Source organism: Taeniopygia guttata, chromosome 3, assembly GCF_048771995.1.
Source record: "Taeniopygia guttata chromosome 3, bTaeGut7.mat, whole genome shotgun sequence".
NCBI lineage: Eukaryota > Metazoa > Chordata > Aves > Passeriformes > Estrildidae > Taeniopygia > Taeniopygia guttata.
This window is the reverse complement of record NC_133027.1, coordinates 88389686-88410026: the sequence shown is the minus strand read 5'-3', so window position 1 is coordinate 88410026 and position 20341 is coordinate 88389686. Positions and strand designations below refer to the sequence as shown.

Genomic DNA, 20341 nt, shown 5'->3' with positions numbered 1-20341 from the left:
TGAGCAAGCAGGCGGCTCTGGAGGAGTGCTAAAAATACCCCTGCTGCATCAGTGGGCAGCAATGTGAGTGCTGCAGGTAGAACTTTGGGGAAAAAAAAAAAAAAAAAAAAAAGAGAGAGAGAAATACAAAGAAACAAAACAGTTCAAAGACAGAGGGATGGAAATTTCCTCCCTTAAAGAGTAACAAATACCATAGGAAACATAAAGAAATAATGTAGCAGTAATTGCAGTAATTCCTGCTGGAATGTGTGGGAAATGCATTTCCGAAGGAAAAATAATGACAGTGGAAAGAGCCTCTGATGACTCTGATCAGGATTGGTGCCCCGTGTGCAGTCATTTGCCCTGCTGAGCAAGCACATAGCACAGGACAGAGATTTTGGGGGTGTCTCTAATCTAAACAATAGGAAAAGATGAAGGTGGGTGTAGGAGAAAAAGGGCACAGAGTGAAGACACGAGGCTGAACTTCACAGATCCAGTTTGCCTGAAAATTCATTGGAAAGTAACCCAGTCCAAAGGTAGCTCCTAATGCTCTTGGGATATGCTAAGGCCACTGTAAGCAATAGTGCAGGCTCAGAGCAATACCAAGGGGCAGAGAGAACCCCCCCAGTCACCCAACACATCAACTCGACCCCCACAGTCATCTGGACTGGACCTCACATATCTTAAAAAAACACTTTAAAAATTTAAATATGTTAAAAAGCACCAAACCCCAGAATGCTGCATATGCTAAACCCATAGAAAAGGTACATTAAGCCAGAATCTGAAACCTCATTTCATAGACAAATTTGTCCTCCTGCCAAGCACTGGATCCATGTAGCTCATTAGAGTGGGCACTAATGGATCTCATAACCAAGCTGACAAAGCAGCACACACTCAAGGTTGTGCAGGGCAGCATCCTGCAATCCTCCCAGCAAGGACTAGGAGCAGTTTGCTGTGAGGTATGGAGGAGGTTTAGGACTTATTTTGCTTTGGGAAAGATTTATAGATCTGTTAGTGATTGGCCAGACTTAATGTTGTACGTTGAGAAAGGAAATGAAAGTTGAAGAAAAAGTGGTAATAAGCAGATTGTAACAAATCTGGGTTAGGATAAATTCAGTCTGTCAGTTTTGGAGCTTTTACCAGTTAAAGTTCTGTTTCTTTACTAATTCCAGAGGCAGGAAAGATTTTGGTCAGTTTTGAATAGAAAATAGAAATACTGCCATTAAAATGCAGAGAAAATGAGTACTGACTACACATGTAAAGCCTCCTGAACACAATAAAATCCAAACCTCCTGCAAGTGGTGCTGCTCTCAGAGTTCAAGCCTTCCTCCAGGCAGTTGTGTTCCACAGCCTCTTCCCTGCCAAATGTAGCACATTTTTGTCTCCTTTCATGAGAATGAGAAACTTGTGAACACAATGCTTCAAGCAGCCAGCACATACTGGTATGAGACTGAAAATTATTATTTCCCCTGTGGACATCTTTCTCCTTCCTTTCTCTGTCCTTGGTAAGAGACATAAGTTTTCTTGAAAAAGTAAGGCAGATTTTGCAGCCCTGAAGGCTCTTCACCAGCTCAGGGATTTCTCATGCCAGGTGAGGACACTTCACTGAGGCAGTAAAGCTTCTGCCTCCCTTGGAGGAAGCTTATTCTAGGGGATGAGGGGGATGCCTAGCCTGAGCATGGGCCCTGTGAGCTGGAGACACTCCAGCACTGCTGTTCGGAGTTCCTGAGGCAGGGAAGCAAAGCAGAATGAAAAGACATTTTGCCAAAGCATGGGGCCTTGGGGGACAAGGAACTGAGGTCTGCAGAGCCTCTGGCACAGCTGCTGCTTCCCGGAGAGAGCAGGGACACGTTTCACCTTCCACCAAAGCCTGCCCTTGGTGTCCTTGCACTGAAGCCCCTGTCACTGCCCAGCCCTGAGTACAACTGGATCCTGACCAGGACCTCAAGGATGGGAAGAGAAATCTGCTCCCTTCCTCCTCCTCCCTAGCTCCACACAGCGCCTGCATCTAGCCACTGGAAGCATATTCCCTGTGACCGATCTTTTCTTATCCAGTGACAAACAGTGGAAAGTGGATCCAAATCAGACAGGAGGGATGAAGCCATAGCTCAGTAGTGTTGAAAGCTCTAAAAACTTTAAAAATCTGGAGTAATTGTGAAGAAACAGCTGTATAACATCAGCATTTGAGAAATCATTTATTTTTTTGCTCATCTCACAGAGCCAGCCTTCCCTACTGGCCCTGGCCAGCCCTTGTGCCCAAGCACAGCAGTGTGCACATGGCTTCTTCTGAGCCTACAGGGATCTGTGTGCAGGTCATCCCACTGCAGAGAGCAGATAAAACCCACACTATATCCCGTGTATGTCTTCCCACAAAGATCAGAATCCCTGAATGCACAGATCCATTTGCTGTTAGATGTAAATCTACAGAATATCTAATGCCAAAACGTGACTCTTGTGAATAGAAAGAACAGGAAATCTGACTCAGCCCTGTAATATCACCTAAAAAAAGCCCAGATGAATGGAAATTCGGCATTTCACTCACACTAACTGCAAAATATTACTACTCAGGCCATTTTCCCACAGCACCAGAGGCAAACCCTGCACTGTACCCTGGTCAGGGTCAGAATAAAGACCCCTGTGTGAAACGGTATTTTGTGATGGACAGAATTAATCACGACCTTTTCTTCTTAAGTCAGTAGAAAGTTCCATTTTTTCAGTCTGTACTCTTGAAAAGGACAGTCATGAATGAAAGCCACTGTAGTGCCCAGCCCAGTGTCCAGCTCAGTCCGTAGGAGTCCATGTGCCAGCGCCTCCAGAGGTGCCTGGCACACAGGGAGAGCCAGGAAGGGAAAAGCAGTCTATGGATGCCCCAAGGACACTCACAGTCACACCATCAAAGCTTCCAAGAGAGCAGGATTTTCCTGCCTGCTGGGCACTGCTTGTTCACTCACCATCCAAGCCCTACCTCATTGTGCAGCAGCCTCTTATCCTAGAGGCAAGTGGTTTACTGGGAAGCAGATCCTTCCTGCTGGGTAGCTGCCACACCAGTTCAATCACTACCTGATTTTCAAAGCTTTTTTTCCTGATTTCCCCAGCCCTCAATTTCCTTGTAGAGCTCAAAGCAAACACAGACTGTGTTTGTCAGCGTGTTTCAAATAGGCAGGAGAAAGGAAAACCAGAAAGCAATAACTGCAGCATGTTGCTCTGCTGGATTAATAACACACTAAAGAAAACAGTGACATTTTTTTAGGGAACATTCCTGTCAATTAAAATACCTAATCTTCAAACACTGCAGTTTTTCACCTGTCCTCAAAGACCTCAGCAGAAACCTGCTGTCAAAATCCACACACTCTCACAGTGGGTTGGAGACAGACTCAGATTTTTGAGTCGCCAAAACCATTGCTGGCTTTGCCCTCTCAGAAACAGCCATTTACAGCAGGCCCTTCAGAAACCTCTTTTGATAATGAACAGGTAAGAGAAAAATGTTCTGAGCTGTGGCAGTTCTACACCTTGGAGGCCACACATGTAAAATCCAGACGATTCCATGGAGGCAGTCTACTAAAAAATCCCAAGGACAAGGTAATTCCAGACTTTTTGAGTAATAACTGGAAAAAAGCACTATCTGTACTCTGAGAGCTGCAATTCTCTGTAGACCAAGTTTTTCTTGAATTTGTGTCTTGGTAAGTTGAAGCTCATGAACTCTTGTCTTCCAGCCCTCCCCTGTCAAGCACGATGGACACCCTGAGATAAAGGCTCTGCCCAGAACCTCAGCTGCTGGGAACTGGAGCCCTTTACTAATGGCCTATTCATTTACACTGGGGATGGGAGCACATGAAGGAACTGGGTGGGTAGATGCTCTTGATGCACTTTCTTTCAGCAAATATTTGATGACATGATTAGGAAACATCAATTTGTTCAGTGGCTTTTAATTACAGTTTGGTTGAAAGATTTCCTATTCTACATGCTAAACACTATGGGACTGCAAGTGACACAAATTTTAGGAAAAAAACCATGAACCAAACAGTTCCATCTTCTAATTAGATTTATAATTTATAAATGTCATGAAAAGGGAAAATATAAAACACAGACCTCAATGAAAGATTTTTTGAAAGATTTGGAAATGGATTGAAATAAAATGTGATAATCTAATGGAAGGTGTAAGAAAGAAGGAAATGGAAATGTTGGAAGAGCTTAAAAATAAACTAATGTGTACCTAAGAGTCACACCTGCCATTTTCCAGTTTAACATACCAGGACTGGAATGGACTAACAAGGATGCAAACACCACAAAAAAGGGCCTGAAGCAACAGTGTAAGTGAAATAAATACAGCAAAAAGAGATGGAAAAGGACCAAAAGCCTTGGAAAGGCAAGCATGAGGAAACAGAGGCAGCAGAGCCCAGATGAGAGGGAGCAGAAGGGCTTGAGTTGAGCCCAGCACCAGAAGTGCCTCCTGGTCCAGGAGCTCACTCCCTGCATTCCAGCTCCAGTCCCACTGGCACTTTGTCTGCAGCATCCTGGCAGTGTTTTCCCTCCCCTTCACTGAAAGGGAAAGCTGAATTACAAGGACAAAGAGCTGGAAGGGGAAAAGTCTCCTCCTCCTCCTATGAAACAAATAAGAACTGAAGTAATTTAAATTGGGTGACTTGCCAAGTTTGTCTTTTGCAAATGCACTCATTGTCATTATATGACAGATGTCCACATTCCCAGAGCATTTCAGCTGAGCTGATCAGCCCTGAAATACCACCCCTACAAAAACTCAGGGATATCTTCAGCTAATTGACATGTGGATGCCAGATCCTGCTCAGGCTTCCCCCAGCAAAAGGCATAGGGAGCAGCTATGCACCACAGCAAGTCTGCGAGGACACTCCTCTTTCCAGGCATCTGAAGATACTCACTGACATAACAGGGCTGTCACAGCTCAGGGTGCTGCAACTGGGATCCAAATCTAATCTTTGATCCCTACATATTTCATTAATTATCTCTGAGCATCTTCATTACAACAGAATAGGTGTTATGTCCTGGTGTAGTGGACCAGTGTGATAAGATCTGAATGGTAGGGGAAGATTTAGGGTTTTATTAACAGGAAGGCTTTAGGGATGGCTTCCCAGTTCTCAGCCCTGCAGCTCAGTGCAAATGAAATGCATATTTAAGAAGGAAGAAAAAATGCCCTGTCCACCCTGCACTGCTGATGGGGAGGAGATAGAGAAAATCAGGAGTAAAGCTGAGCCAGGGAAGTAGGGAGGGGCGAGGGGAAAGTGTTTTAAGATTTAGGTTCTATTTCTCATTATGCTACTCTGATTAGAGTGGCAATGAATTAAATTAATTTCTCCAGGCCAAGTCTGTTCTGCCCATGACAGTAACTGGGGAGTGATCTGTCCCTGTCCTTATCTCAACCCATGAGCCTTCCACTGTGTTTTTCGCCTTACCAGCTGAGGAAGGGACTGATGGAGCAGCTTTTGGGGGGGCACCTAGCCTCCAGCCAGGGTCAACACGCTGTAGGTGGTTAGAGCACTGCTGATGCTGCATTGTCCCTTTTCAATGTCAGCTGCACAGCCCCATCCCCAGTGGTGCTGAAGTTCCATGCGTGTTTTGAGTCAGCAGAAGGCACTGCCAGAGCTCATGTGTTGCTCCTACCTCAGCCCCACTGGGAGCTACTCTGGCCTGAACTCCATCCAGCTAACCAGAAATGTTCTTGCTCAAGCCCTGCAGCCACCAGGCCCTGCTGTCCACAGCCTTGCCCACAGGAGTGTTTGAGGGGCACCAGTGAAAGCTGCTCACCCCTTGGCACAACCACAGCCAGCACAGTCTGGCATTCCCAACAGAAGACCCAGCTGCGTGCCATAAATCTTGAAAAGTAACTGCTTTCTTGTTCAAAAGTCCTGTTTGCGGCCAGAAACTGAAAGGGTCTGAATCATATCTTGTTATTGGAGAGAAGGAAAACAGAACGGCAACAGCAAAAGAACAGCTCTCACCAAAACTGCAACCTACGGCTCCTTGTAACTCTGAAACCCCCTCCTATGCTCTGAACCACCTTCTCAACCACTGAGCAGCACAGCAAGAGACATTAACAGGCTTAAGTGAATATTCCCATTTTTACACCTTTTCTATTACCTGATCAAACTAAAATATTGACTCAGCGATGGTACTGCAATTCCCCTGACAAAGCAGCCCTTTGGTACAGCAGAGAGAGCTGAAACTCAGGTTCCATTTGAACAGCAATGGCAGCACTTAAAACCATTTGCTTTGGAAATTGCCTTGCCACTAAATATTAATAAAATCTTTACATTAGAGGTCTGTGGGGTTTTGAAAAGAAAACTAATACATATGAAGGGAGACAAACAAAGCAAAAGAAATTGGAAAAGAACCACATCTAAGTGAAAGAGGAACAGAATGATTTGTCTGGAGAGGTGTCAACAAATGTGTCAGTGCATTTCGATGAGTGACACATAAGCAGAAAAGGGGGAGAAGAAAGGACCTTGAAAGCAGAGAAGGAAAAGAAGAAAAGCATGGCAGGAGGAGAGAAAAAAGCCTGAGACAAGGCCACGGCTCTTCAGCAGAGAGAGCAGAGGTTCCACACTCATGACTGTGAGTTCTCACCTCCCTCCTAAGTGCAATCCTGCAATTGCCAAACCCTCCCAGTCCTCCAGCACCCCATCAGAGAGGGACTATGCAAAAAGCAAAAGGCATCTCTCACAGAGGCAGTCCTGAAATTTTAAGGCAGTACGCTGTAACTGATAAGGGCCGTGCCAAAAACCTTCATCAGTTGTGGAGCTTGTTGTAGATTTTCAGTTTATTTGTCAAAAGCACTTGGCTTGGCTTCATGCCCAACTAACTCCCATTCCTCCCATTAAATTGAATGAGTTTATGCATTTCCATCCTACATCCTTCTCTTTGTGACAGGACCTGATCACCACTGAGGTGAGCACGTGCAAGGCGGGACCCACAGGAATAAGAAACCTCCAAAACAAACTCAGGCAATTGTAACACCGAGGTGATGAGAGCAAAGTCAGAATAAGCTTGGTGTCTACACTTCCTTCCTCTCCCCAAAGCCATGACTTCAACCAGGAGGAAAAGTAAAATATGTCAGGAAATGTGAACTCTTGCCACTCATTAAGTCTTACAATGAATACCCAGAGATATGAGGAGATTTTTCAGAACTCTACCACAGATCCTTGTGCCAACAGAACCACACATAAGACAAACTGACCTGACTATTGAAAACAAAAAGTAGTTTCCAGGCTTCCTCGCCTCACTCTTCCCCTTCAAAACCCTACCCCCAGCGTATTTTGTTTCAATAGTTTTTGCAAGAGCTACAGGCTTAGGTGCCAGGCTGGTTTTACAGGGACTACTCTCTGGTTTGGCACCCAGTCAAGGTATTTTCTCTGAACCCAATGCACACAGGATGGGTTTTCCAGGCTTTGGTAAGATTTGGGAATGCTTTTTGTGCATTCTGCCTCAGCACCTCAAACCCAGACAAATCAAACATAAAACACATGGACACATCTAAAGATTTGGCCCATGAAGAATGTTCTGCACAATTTATCTCCCATTGTTGTTCCAGACCCAATACAAACCACACAGTATTTTTGGGTGGGTTTGTTAACATTGCCCTGAACTCCATTCTTGAAAAGAAAATAATATTAGTTATCACTGAGGATCAACCTTTGTCTTTCCTACTGAAAATTGTTTACATGTTAATAAGCAGACATTTCCTGCTGTCCTTCTTTTCCAGATCCAAAAATTAGGGTAGAGAGAAGCAAAGTGCCCAAGGTCACCAAGCAAAGAGCTGTAGAGGCCCTTCCAGCTGTCATATGAAAGGTGTGAGGAAAAGCCACCACACTTTACTTAAAATCTGCCTTAGGAAAAGGGCAATAAATCTGAGCCAGCAGATTTTACTTCTTACTAAATCACTGTTACCTTGGATTTTACAGTCAAACAATGGTACTAAGTCCAACAAAGTGCACTTTTCCTCATCAGACCAAAGACTAGTGTTCAATTTAAATAAAATCCAACTTCTTTTCTTTTCCAGTGGGCAGCTTCATTTGAAGATCTGTTTTTTCTCAGGATTTTTCTAAGGGTTTTTCTAAGGACTATTTAATGAAATATAATAGAAATACATTCTAGTAGGTAGGTATGTGTATATATGAACATTACAAGTGTCTTTGATTTATTTGTACCAGACTTTTAAACTTTTCATTCTTGTAAATGTGTTAGGAAAACTTTTAACATCATATTTGTTTATTTATTCAATTGATTTTCAGCCTTGCATTAATGTAGCTAATATAGTCCTTAAAGTATTAAAAATAATATAACCCAATTATTACTTATAATGTTTGTACTTTTAGAGCAAAATATTTTCATTAACTATAAAAAGTAGTTGATATTTTAACAAGAACCACTTGGAATAAAGCCAGAATGCAAGGGGTCAGTTCACTGTGATTCCCAAGCGATTGATTAATTAATTAATTAATTAGAAGTAGCAGTTTCCAGGAAATTTTTCTTAACAAGGTATCACAGCCTGCAAAGGAAAAAAATTAATGAAAGCATTGTCACAGCATTAAACGAATCCCCTGCTCAAATACAGCACGATGAGCAAACAGATGTGAGAGCCTTTGGTTATGTGAGTGTTCAAACGCAGAAAGGACAGGGGCTGCTGGTCCCTCTGCAGCCTGGGCACTCCCGCGGGGCTGGCACCCACCTGGGGCAGCATGCGATTTTCCTCCTCCAGCTGTCTTACTCTGGCCTCCAGCTGCCTAACATAGGACAAGGTTGATTCTAAAAAATCAAACAGAAAAAAAAACTCGTATTATCCACAGACATCTGCTTGTGTTTACCAGTGCCAGAGCCTGCGCTGCATTCTCACTTGTACTCACAGTAGACCACCTCTCTCAAATATCCATGGAACATCCCACTCCGCTCCTCCCAGGGCAGAGCAAAAAACACTGATCCTGGAACCGATCAATTCCTTGTTGCTTGTGATCCTGCACCTTAAGGTGGCCCTTTCTCAGGCCCAAGGAATCTCACAGAAAGTCAACACAGGCTTGAGTTCTTCCAACCCACCCCCACCTGGAAACGCTCCACGCAGATAACACATTATCCCAGGGGGTCAGCACTGCGGAGCCCAGGGAGAGCAGATGGTGCCGTGCGGGCAGCCGGGGTCAGAGGCACCCCTCACACAGTCCCGGGGCTCTGGGGCACACACAGCCTCCCCGGGCAGCCCTGCAGCTCCTGGGCTGCACCCCAGCTCCTGCCAGGCCGTGCTGCCACAGCTGGGGCTGGGCTGGGAGGCAGCTGCGTGTCCCCAGGGCCTGGGGGGTTCCCAGCTGGTTGACAGCAGGACCTGCCGGGGCACAGTGCGGCTCTCAGCATGTCCTCCTCTCCCCCACATGCCAGGGACACACTCCCACTGCCCTGCTCTGCCCTCAGAACTGCACAAAGAGCAAGCCCTGCTTGCTCTGCACACCAGGCACTTGCTGACCTCCACAAGGGCAACCTTTGGTGCACTGTGAAGAACATGAGTCACTTCCAGCCCGCTCCCAAGAACTTGACATAAGAGAGATCCCTAATCCAACACTAAAAGCACCCACAAGCTTTACCATCAGACATTTCTTGGTCACTTAGAAGTGCTGCTCTCAAAGTCCTGGATCTAAGAGAGACACATGTCTAGGAATGTAGCACTCAAGTGTAAGAAAAAAGGTGCAGAAAAACTGCTGTGACTGCACCTCTTTGTATGTAGGTGGAATTCTCATGTACTCATTCCTGACTCAGTGATCCACTCAACTTCCTCTAAGATGTAAATTCCCATCACACATTTGTACTCACATTGCCATGTAATTAGCAAAATTGATGATTGAAGGTATGAAATCCATGGCTATCAGGGCAGTGCTGATGGCTGATACAGTCCTTCAAAGCTGCATTGGCAGAACAGCTGTTCAATGGTTTAAATTGATAGATTGATTTGGGTATGAATTTCCTCTGATAGCTCAACACTACTGCAGCCTGCCCGTAAAATAAGGGAAATAAGGTGTCACTTACTGCTCTTACATGACTGCAATAGGCTAAAATATACATGGGAATTTACACAACATGAAGACAACAAACAGTAATTTGTCAAAGATGATTAATGCCCGGCCAGGCACTGGATTAAAAATAGCCTTGTGCAATAAAAGAGGAAGAGGTAATCTGAGGTTCTGCATGCTCTGGTGCGTGAGGATTTTCATAGTTAGTGATGGGTGCATCTCTGGAGAGCTGCTGAGCCTGGCTCAGATGAGCACTTAGTAGGTGAACAGCTCATTCAATTAACTCCCTGTGACAGGGACCCTCCCACCAAATCAGTTCCTTCCCAGCACAGGCACTCCTGGGAAGAGCTGCGGGAGCTCCCTCACCATCACAGCTGTTAGCACAGGCAACAGCCCCTAGCACATCCCGACCTCTCCCTCTGCTGTTTTCTATGTGAGATGGCTCCTGAGCACCCATCCTGTCAGAGGGACTGGATCAGGAGCTCCCTCTGGCACTGGCCAGCTCTAAATTCCTTGGTTACAGGTTCACTGCTGTGTCAGTGTGGGTTTGGACTTCATGCTCGAGTCCAACTTCCCAGCTGTGCCCACCAGTTCCCTCCATGTGAGCTCCCCTCTGGATTCTCTTCAGCTCCAGGCCTTCTGTGATTTCCTGGCTGAGCATTCCTTATTTCCTCAGACAACACACACCTCTTGGCAACATCTGCCTCTTATTAGTTTTATTCCTTCACTCATCTGTTGGGAGTCCAGAGCAGAGATCCCTGCTGCTTCAAATCACACAACACTGCCTCAGTTCTCAACTTCCCAATGCCAGCTCCTATCAGCTGAGGATTTGGTCTGGAATCTCTGTGCCTCTTAACCCTTCCGAAGTGTGAAACAGTTACTTAAATCTCCTCTTGTAATCTGATTAAAAGCAAAAATCAGGTCATCTACCAAAGGCTTGAGCAAGCAAATCCTAATATATGTGAGTCTTCTTGACACACAGACTAGACCCATATATATTTCAGGATCTGTTAATATATTTATGCTGGGATGTTATGAGCTTAGAGGGAAAAAAGTCAGTCAAGGACATAGCAGACAGAGAAATTGAAAACACGTGAAGTGAAACACTGTCCACAAACTTTCAAAAAACCCAATCAAACAAAAGTTGCACTAAAAGTGTTTATGAGAAGACCTGTATGATCCATCTCTTCTGCCCTGGAACAACCTGTGCAAACAGGACAGTCACTGGCTCATGTCATTACTGCCAGATTTGACTCCTGTGGGCCCCTGGGTTACAAGATTTCCACTCCTTCCCATCTCCCTTTGTAAAGCATTGCTAAGGATGTAACAATTTGGGAAAATTCCCATTCTCAGGAATGGGTTACCACCAAATGAACTTCCTTCCTTGAGCTTCCTGTGCTCTGAACATCATTGAGGACACGATCAATATGCAGTGCTTAATTCCAGGGCTGAAATAAAACTATTTTCTGAACTATTAGAAATATCTTGCTCTTAGGGAAATTCAGTGACAATTCACCCTCTCTCCACATCTGTCACTCTAACATGTTGTAAGACATCAATATTTACGTAGCTGATCTCTTTTTCTTTTGACATCCACACTCTTGAAGCAAGGAGATATTTGGGGGTTATGTCAAACTTTATCAGACACATTGCTGCCAAAGGCATATTTGTGCATTGGCTTCATCCATTTTTATATGACTGTGTTTGGTCTCAGTCTAGCAAGGAATTCATAATATACTTTAGGCCAGATTACCCTCTGCTATTTTAGAATGGGTGAGGATGTTATGTTAAATTCAGATAGTTTCCTTTTTCTTCCTGCATTTGTTTTGGTTCTGTTGGTTTTTTGTTTTTTTTTATTTTTTGAGGCTTACAACTCACAGGCAGCTGTGGGACTGCACTGGAGAACATCTTAAAGTCTGAGATCCTCTGTACACTTACTAGATCCCTGGAAAAGGGATGAGAACCCCACAGAAGGTAAAACCCCAGAGGTTCAACCTACTTTTCTGCTTGTCATAGGAACTGGAGTAACAAGCTCAGTACAGCAGGTGGAAGGGATTTTATCCAACAGAGGAGTACTTGAGGGAAAGACAGAATGGGAGACCCAAGAGCTGGACAGAAGGCTGTTCTGAGGTAGTCCTCACATCCTCATGGACAGAAAATGGAAAAACATGATTTGGTGATAATGCAAAATTCACCTGGATTCTGTTTTCACAACACTTCCTGCTTTGGTATTCATGCTCCTAAAGGAGGTCTCCAGAATCCTTGGGAGCCACATCCCAGGGCACAATTTTAAATACTGAGAGTATAAATTAGGGAAACTGCCAAAAAGTTACCTGGGCAAAGGATTCAGCATGTTGGGTATAGGAATACTTTGATGTGTGGCAACAAGAGTTTGGTTGAGGTACATTCAACTTCAACAAACTCCATTTGTTATGGTGCTCTTCCAAAGCCACAGAATTCATTAGGTTGGAAAAGACCTTTGAGATTCCTGCACTGTGCTGGGAGGAATTTAATAATTGCATATCAAATCAGATTTTGGTCATTCAAATCCACACCCAGAACACTGCAGTGATAATTAAATAATTTTTCAATAAATGGGAAATGAAAACCAAGGTTGTGCAAGGGGTACTCTAAACCCTCCTGTAACTAACTGGTGGCTCCACACATTTAGGAAGGGGTTTCTCTGCTAACTGCGGAACAGATTCAATGACATGCAAAGCATCTCCCTGTCCTAGAATTCATAGTCATCTGATTTAATTGCCTCAATATTAATATTCATGACTGAGACATGCTATCACTGCAATCCATCCCCTTTCAGCTACCGTGTTTGGATATAAAAAAATTAAATGGCACTATTGGATTTACACTCTCAGCAATTTACACCCCTTGCACTCAGAACTGGCACTGGCAGCATCTACCTCCTCAGGGCAGGGTCAGAAGACTTCCCAAGGTCATTTTTAGCCCTGTCTCCTGTGATTTTCTATTAGGGCTGTACATCTTACATAACATCCCTTACAGAAGAAGTGCTGGAAAACTTTTTTTTAGAGTGCAGCCGAACTCCCCCACAATGCAGTGACGCTGGGATTAGTGATATCATGTAGAAAGAAAGACATCTGCCCAAGGCAGGATTTTATTAAGCTCACCAAAATGTTTAGGAGTTATTTATGACAAAGACACATACTCCCAGGAAGTTTTGGGACAGTGAGCACCGTGGCACTAAGACAGGGTTTGCATTTCTCAGTCTTGCTGTTGTCTGAAATTCTCCAGCCCCAAGTTCAGATTGCTTGTGATTATGGATCCAGCAATCCTTGACTTCTCCCAGTAATTAAAAATAAAATTAACTAAGCTGAGCTAGTTCACCAAATGTCAAAACTGAATCCTAGGAAAGGGAAAAGCTGGCACATGCTGGTTCAAATATCCACAATGCAGTGGCAACCAGACACTTCTCAGGCATCATGTGCCATGTTTCCCCTTTTCAGCACACATTACACACAGAGAGGTGCTAATTACCTTATCTCTGTAATCAGAGAATTTTATTCAGATTTCACAAAAAATAGTGTGTTTTCTCAGGTGCACCAGCTTTTAATCACAGATAAACTATTTATTAGAAGAAAGCATATGCTCCTTAAGGCAGCCTTTGTCATGCCTTTACCAATTCAGTGATGGGGTCTGACTCAGATTCCAAGGCATTTGCCTGGGTTTAGGTGCCACGTGGATCAGGCAGTTTAGTGAGCAGGTCGGGGCTGACTGTGCACACACATCCCTGTGGTGAAGCTCTCCCAAGGCTTTGCTTCTTCCCAAGGTCACCAAGGAATGCCCCACGTCACCCAAATGCTGCCTGTGATACAACTTACTAGAAATATAATGTTGGCTTCCACTTAAGAATGTTGCTGATTTAGACTGGAGGGTTTGTTGCATATTTTACTTTAGGTGCAACAAAATTTCCAGATGAATTTATCTGGAAAAAAATTGCTTAAAACAATTTAAAAAAAGGTTTTAAAACCTTGCATGGAGAATAAAAGATTCAACTACAGGAGCACCTAAAAATTATCTCAGATATCAGCTGAGGCAATGCTCTTGCTAACAGTTGGATAACACTGTCACACTAATGGGCTGCTGAAACACTAACCTTGCTTTGTTTGGGGTTTTTTGGTGCTAGAGGTGACAAAAGCAAGGCTTTCCTTGCCGGCCTGTTTGATACTCTGTTAGCTCCCCTTCAGCCTGTACTAAATGCATTTGGCACAATATTGATGGAAACAGAAAATCAAACCCATTATGCTGTTGCTGAAGCCTTTCCCACTGGCTGTCAGCTTGTTTTGGTATTGACTGGCTGTGGTTTATGATGGGTAAAATCTTTATTGGTTCCATTTACTCAACACTCGGGTTTGTCCCTGTGCCACTGGACTCTCCTGAGCTCATTAGGAATGTCCCCAAGAGCAGGCACAGCCCCTGGACTGGAAACACAGCAGAGGAAAGGGGGATGGATGTTCAGCAGGCTCCTGCACAAAATCCAGTGGAAGGCTGGAAAAGGCACCAGCTGAGAACAGCTTTGCTTAGGGAAGGGAGATGAAGTACTCATTCCTCCCTCCAGCCCAGTGCCTTCATCTGCTTCCTTCCCCAAGCCAGGTTATTCTGCGGCTTGTCTTTTCCAGCTTTCCGCCTGATTTCACACAGGAATCTCAACCTCACACCGATGCCTCCCGGTTACATGAAATTGCATATTTTAAGTGTCCCTTGCTGAAAAAGCCCTGGATCCTCTGCAAACCTGGCCACTGAAAAGCTACTGTATCCACAGAGCCACCTCCAGCTTTTCCCAGTTCTGCTGTGCCTTTGTTAAATGAACATTTACAGGACAAAATGAAAAAAATACTGTAAGTGAAAATACAAAGCATCCCAGCAACAGCATGATTTGTGCAAAAACCAGAGGGTCAAACTGACTGAGACACCAAACACATGCACTAAAGATCACGCACAATCCCCACAACTCCCTACAGATGCTCACAGCCACTTTTCTTAGCTCATAAAATTGTAATTCACAAGTTCCAATCATCAGATGTTGAAGAGACATAGTTTAGAAAAGTTAGTTTAGGTGAGAATTTTATTATTGATACAGGAATTTCAAGTTAAAAATACATTGGCTTCCACCCGGCAAACTACAGCTTAGGCCAAACCTGAAAACCACATCTCCAGGAATTCTGAATCAGACCAAACCTCTCAATCATTTTTATGCTCATCTAATGCCTTGTTAGGAGGCAGTTATCCAACCTGTAAACTCCTCTTTTATGAGTTCCTGGCTGTGTGACTCAATCCCAAATTCAAATGATGTTCCTGAGAGTACAGAAATAGAAGCTCTCACATTACTGAAACCATTGAACCATTGAACATCTTCTTGCTACAACTACAAAAGAGATGCAAAAACTCACAACAAAGATCAATAGCCACCTAAGTATGTGGGGAACAGCCAATCCACAACTCTTCCTCCTCCCCGTGCCAGTGAAACCACCAGTCCCTGGTCTTTATATGGGATAAAATTGGATGGAGAGGCAGGGGCTCCAAGAGATGTTTGGGCAGCAGGCAGTGCCAGGAAAGCAAGAGGGGCAGCAGGGCCACTCTCTCAGGCTTTGTTTCCAGCTCCTTTCCTCACTTCTGATTCTGCTGATGCTTCATTCCCTGCAACAGGAGCATCCTGCATGAACTGTGGTGTGCACACAGCATCCAAAGCCTCCTGTAAATACAGCAGGAAAAATTACAAAACCAGCAAGCATTCAAGCAAAAAAGCAGCAAGACATGCACGATCATCCAGCTCTATGAGGAGCATTCTCATGAGCAGGCAAGGGCAGAAGCTGGGGAACTGCCAGAGGAAGACAGGCCAGCCTGGGCAAACCCAATGGAGATTTAAATTTATCAGGACAAAAGGAGGGTTTGGATTAATGTCTCTACACTGAGTGATTAAGATGTAGGACAGGCTATTAAATGCAGTAAAAGATGATACAAGATTAAATATGTCCTGGGGACTGAAACCACCCTCTTGCTTCCAGAGCCCATTAAAGAGCTATGGTACAGTAACACCTGCCTGTCCCTCCTGAGCTGGGCACATTTAAAGCAGGAAAGATTATTTTGTAAAAATACTGCACCAGCAATCTCAGCACAGAACCTAATTCCAAGGAAAAATTAGCTCTATCCATTTCATCTGGCAGCTACACAATAGCAGAGGGAAAGGCTGTTGGTGCAGTCTCCATCTCCTCTGTAAGACTCTTTTGGAATGACTGGGGAGGGGATAATGAAAAGAAATAATCAAATGATAAGGTATTTATAATCTTTCAGTGCAAGCATGCTGCTCTGTAGGGACTCACATCTCCTGGGCTGCTCACTCCATCCCCAGCTGGAGCATCCATGTCTCCAGACAAAATCCCTGGGAGGGAAAGCCCCAAGAGGGATCTCAGGGATCAGGAATCAGCCTAATGTCCAGCTCTGGCTGAAATCAGCACTCAATTACTTCAGCACTTAAGAAAACTCTGCAGATGTCTCCTGCATGTTCCTGATAGCCCAAATATCCTGACCTTAGGGGCAGAAAGATTCCTGTGCCAGAGCAGACCAGACATCACCCATCAGAGGATACTGGCCCAGTTTCAGCTCATTATTTCCCTAATTTCTGAAGATCTGCATGTCTGATTAGTATGTCTGTGCTCCTGATATGATGCTGGGATTATGGGATTATTCCAGAGAGATTCCCAGCAGCCAGGGCAGAGGGGACTCAGGTGCTGCAAGCCAAACCCTGCCACATTTAGGCTTCCGAGCTTTCCCAGGGGTGGAGTTTAGGCACCTGTTACGTATTTCCCTATCCACATGGTGAGATTCTTTCTGTCCTAAACCCATGTTTTCCCCTGCCTTGCTGCCTTTGCTGCCTTCCTGAGATTCCTGTGGCTGCATCCTACATTGTTGCTACTGGGTCTGGGACCTAATCAGACTGTGCTTTATTTTGTGAAAGTGCACAGATACAAACCGACATCACAGACTGGTGCAGAACAACACTTGAGAGGCATAAACCAGGGGAACCTATGTTTTTTCAGGGCTTCAGAGGAAGCCAAATGATCCACATAAACAACTTCCTTGTTTCTCAGTGCCTTTTCAGTGTTATTTCACTGCAATCAACATACAGTGCTGTTATATTAAAACACTCATAATTTAAAGTAATCCTAACACGAGGTAAGAAAGCACAGCATGTATTACTGAGAGCTGTATTAGGCACATTTATCTACTATAAAGCTGTTGAATTAATGATTTATAATTATTTACCTCCAGACATGGTAAATGGAGCCCCTTGTCCTTTCCTTTGCTCCTGGTTGTGAATCTGCAATGTCTTTGTAGTAAAGCCAGCTGAGATTTCTCAAGTCAGCACACCCAACAACCAGCTGCCCATTCCCTGGGCTGCATCTGAGACTTATCCAGTGATCCCATAGATCCCAGCACAGCAGATGTGGCAGCTTCCTTAGGATGCTGCTGCTTGGCAGCTCCCACACTGAGGGGACTTCTCCCTAGAGTTAGTGAAGCTGATCCTTGGGCTTTAGATGTTGTGAGCATCTTCCTGACCAAAGAGGCCAAGGAAGTACTTTCAATTTACAGCAGCTTCCAAGACTCAACTATCTCTCCATACAGCCCTAACTAAAGAACTCCAATTGCTGTCCACAGAATGGTCTGTCCACCCTTGTAGATGTGTGTCCATCCAAATCAGCCACCCAGCACAGCCATTCCCAAATCCATGTGCCCCTCTGAGCTGTCCCTCAAACACAGGAATTGATTGTACTGCTGTCGGCTGGCCCAGCACCTTCTCCTTTTATGTTCCAAGCACCATTTCATCCAACGGGGATGAAATCAGCCAAATGCAGGAAGTGCTCTAGCACCTGAAAATGGCAAATCAGTAGTCACAATAATTCCTCAAGTTTCTAAATCATCTGCATCCATTTGCAGGGCTATAGTGCTGTGTTCAGCATGAGGACCTTTGACATCCAGATAAAGCTGGGATGACTCAGGGAGAGCAGACCAACTTGAGAGCTCTCCCAGCTGCTTATCACCACCATCGGAACAAAACAAACATTTTAAACAGGGTCTCCTCTGTTTATTTCCTGGTTACTTCACTAATGGGAAAGCAATTTACGCATTTCCTCTCCCCAAGCATACAAATAATTATGCAGGGCTTTTGGTTCCAAAGGCTGTTGGAAGCGGTCAAGTTTTCCACACAGCAATCTGTGACTAATCCTCTGCCCCCAGCATGAGGAGCTCCTCAGGGCCCTTTCTTGCCCCTCCTGGGTCACTCAACACACGCTGAAAGATGAGTCAGACTCAAAAATCAAGTGCATGTGTTTTTGTGGACATGTGCATGTGAGGGGAAGGTTTTTCTATGAACTACCTGCCCTCAAATTACCAGGATTTTGTTCTGGCCACCCTGAAAGCTTCTTTTATAGGGTTACAAGGAGGAAGAATTTGCCCCATCAGTAGGCAAAAAGCAAAAAGAGACACATGAGCATTTTCCAAGCAGGTGGTACTGTCTCATCATCTCTGATTAATACTACTAATTAAACTAAAATATAGTAATGTTATGAAATAGAATAAATTCTAGAAAACTAAGAAAATACTGACATTTTTCTCTACCAGCAGCTACAAAGTAGCACTGAATCGCCTGAGAATTTTTAGAATGAAGACAAAAAGAATTATTCCCAGAATTCTGAGCACAAAATACAGATGTGACTATTAACTACAAACTGCAGGAAAACTCCAAGTAAAACAGTCGGGGGAGGGAGGGGATTACAAATCCTATTATATTACATATGTATGACCACAGCAAGTCATGTTAGAAACACAAGCAAAGCAGCCTGCCTACTGCTTTATTACAAAGCTCAGATACTGTAGTGCTGAGGGCAAGGAAGGTAAAATCAGTGAATAAATGAGCTGTTAGGGCAGGTGCTGTAACAAAATGCAGCCAGCATCCTGAAATTTCTGGAGAAAATTGAGACACATAGACAGCCTTGGATGTTTAAGGCTAGAAAAATGCTATTAAAACAAAGCAGTCTGGCTTCCTGCCCTGTGGAGACAAAGGAATTTTGATAATAATTCCAGGAATGCCTGGTTTCCTTTTCACTGCTGGAAGTGGATATGGTCGAAAGAAATCTGTGGGATTTTTTTCCTGTAAAGAAAAACTTGGCAGAAACAATTGGACCAAAATTAAATTTATGAATGAGGTTTTTTGTGTGGCTTAGGACATGAACACAAGATCTGTAGCAATAAATTATTGCAGAAGGATTATATATTTCATGGGTTCTGTGAGCCTGACAACCAGTTCCAATCCACGTGCGCTATTTCTTGCCATTCCTCAGGTTTTCACCTCCTTGAAAACTCCAAGGGTTTTCCTTGAAAACCCTGTTTTCAAGTTCAGCTATGGGAACCTGTATCAGTTACCAGCAGGAGAAAACCTGTATCAATTCCCCTCTGTCACGTCTTTTACAGCATGCTGAGCACAAGAAGGAAACCCATCCACCCCAGCTGGAAAACCACAGAACATCCCACAGTGTTTCCTGCATCCACCTGCTCTACATGGTTATGGGATTGCCTCAGGGGCACCAAGATTTGGCACACTACAGTTGTTAACAACATCCCTAAATCTTACACATGATGACCCCAGCCCCCTGGTATTTCCTAGAAGGCAACAAGCAATCCTGGCCTCACTAAGGGTACAGAGAACTGCCCTCAGCTTTAAAGCCCACAGAAGCTTCCAGTCCTAAAGAAGACTGACAGAAAAACAGAGCACAGGATTAGAGACTAAAAGGAATCTCCTTTCCTCCCATTCTTCCCAGAGCAGCAATTATGACACACCGACCCCAGAAAGAGCTGGCACACTAAACAAAGTCTTCCTGGAAAGCTGCCAGAATAAGTTCACTTTTCCCATAGCATAAACACTCTTCTGGCAGAGCAGCCACTGAGAGCTCCACACCTCCCTACCCAGCCTGCTCTTCCCAAGGGAAATGGAACTGAACTCTTCCAGCAATGGCAAGTCCCACCATGCCCTCATCAGCCAAACTGTGACCAAAGCACTTGGGCAGCAAGTGGAGTGAGAAGCAATTGGAACTGCTCCTTTTATTTTATTTGTTGGGCTTTGGGTTGGTCTGGTTGTACCTTTTTTATTTGTCACACTGTTGCAAACAGGTAGAAGGCAAAAAAGGCATTTAACACATCTCTAGCCCATCTCCCAGGAAGCAGTAGTGAGTTTTTACGTGGGAATCCAGGGCATCCCTCTGGCTGCCCTGGAAGGTCTGTGATCCTGGCAAGGGGGTCGATAACCCCCCTGTACA

At 44.4% G+C, this 20341-nt stretch overlaps 1 protein-coding gene across 4 annotated transcripts in view; it reads right to left on the bottom strand.

The window, feature by feature from the left end:
• The window catches only part of CCDC85A (coiled-coil domain containing 85A), a 68457-nt gene that overhangs the window by 8412 nt on the left and 39704 nt on the right, over positions 1 to 20341 (bottom strand). For 2 of the 4 annotated variants that reach the window (XM_002196902.7, XM_012572294.5), the window contains exon 3: positions 8678 to 8754. The exons of the other annotated variants lie outside the window; for them this stretch is intronic. In XM_002196902.7, coding sequence (XP_002196938.5) covers positions 8678 to 8754 — 77 coding nt within the window. The remainder of the gene's footprint in view (positions 1 to 8677; positions 8755 to 20341) is intronic. 4 annotated transcript variants of the gene reach the window in all.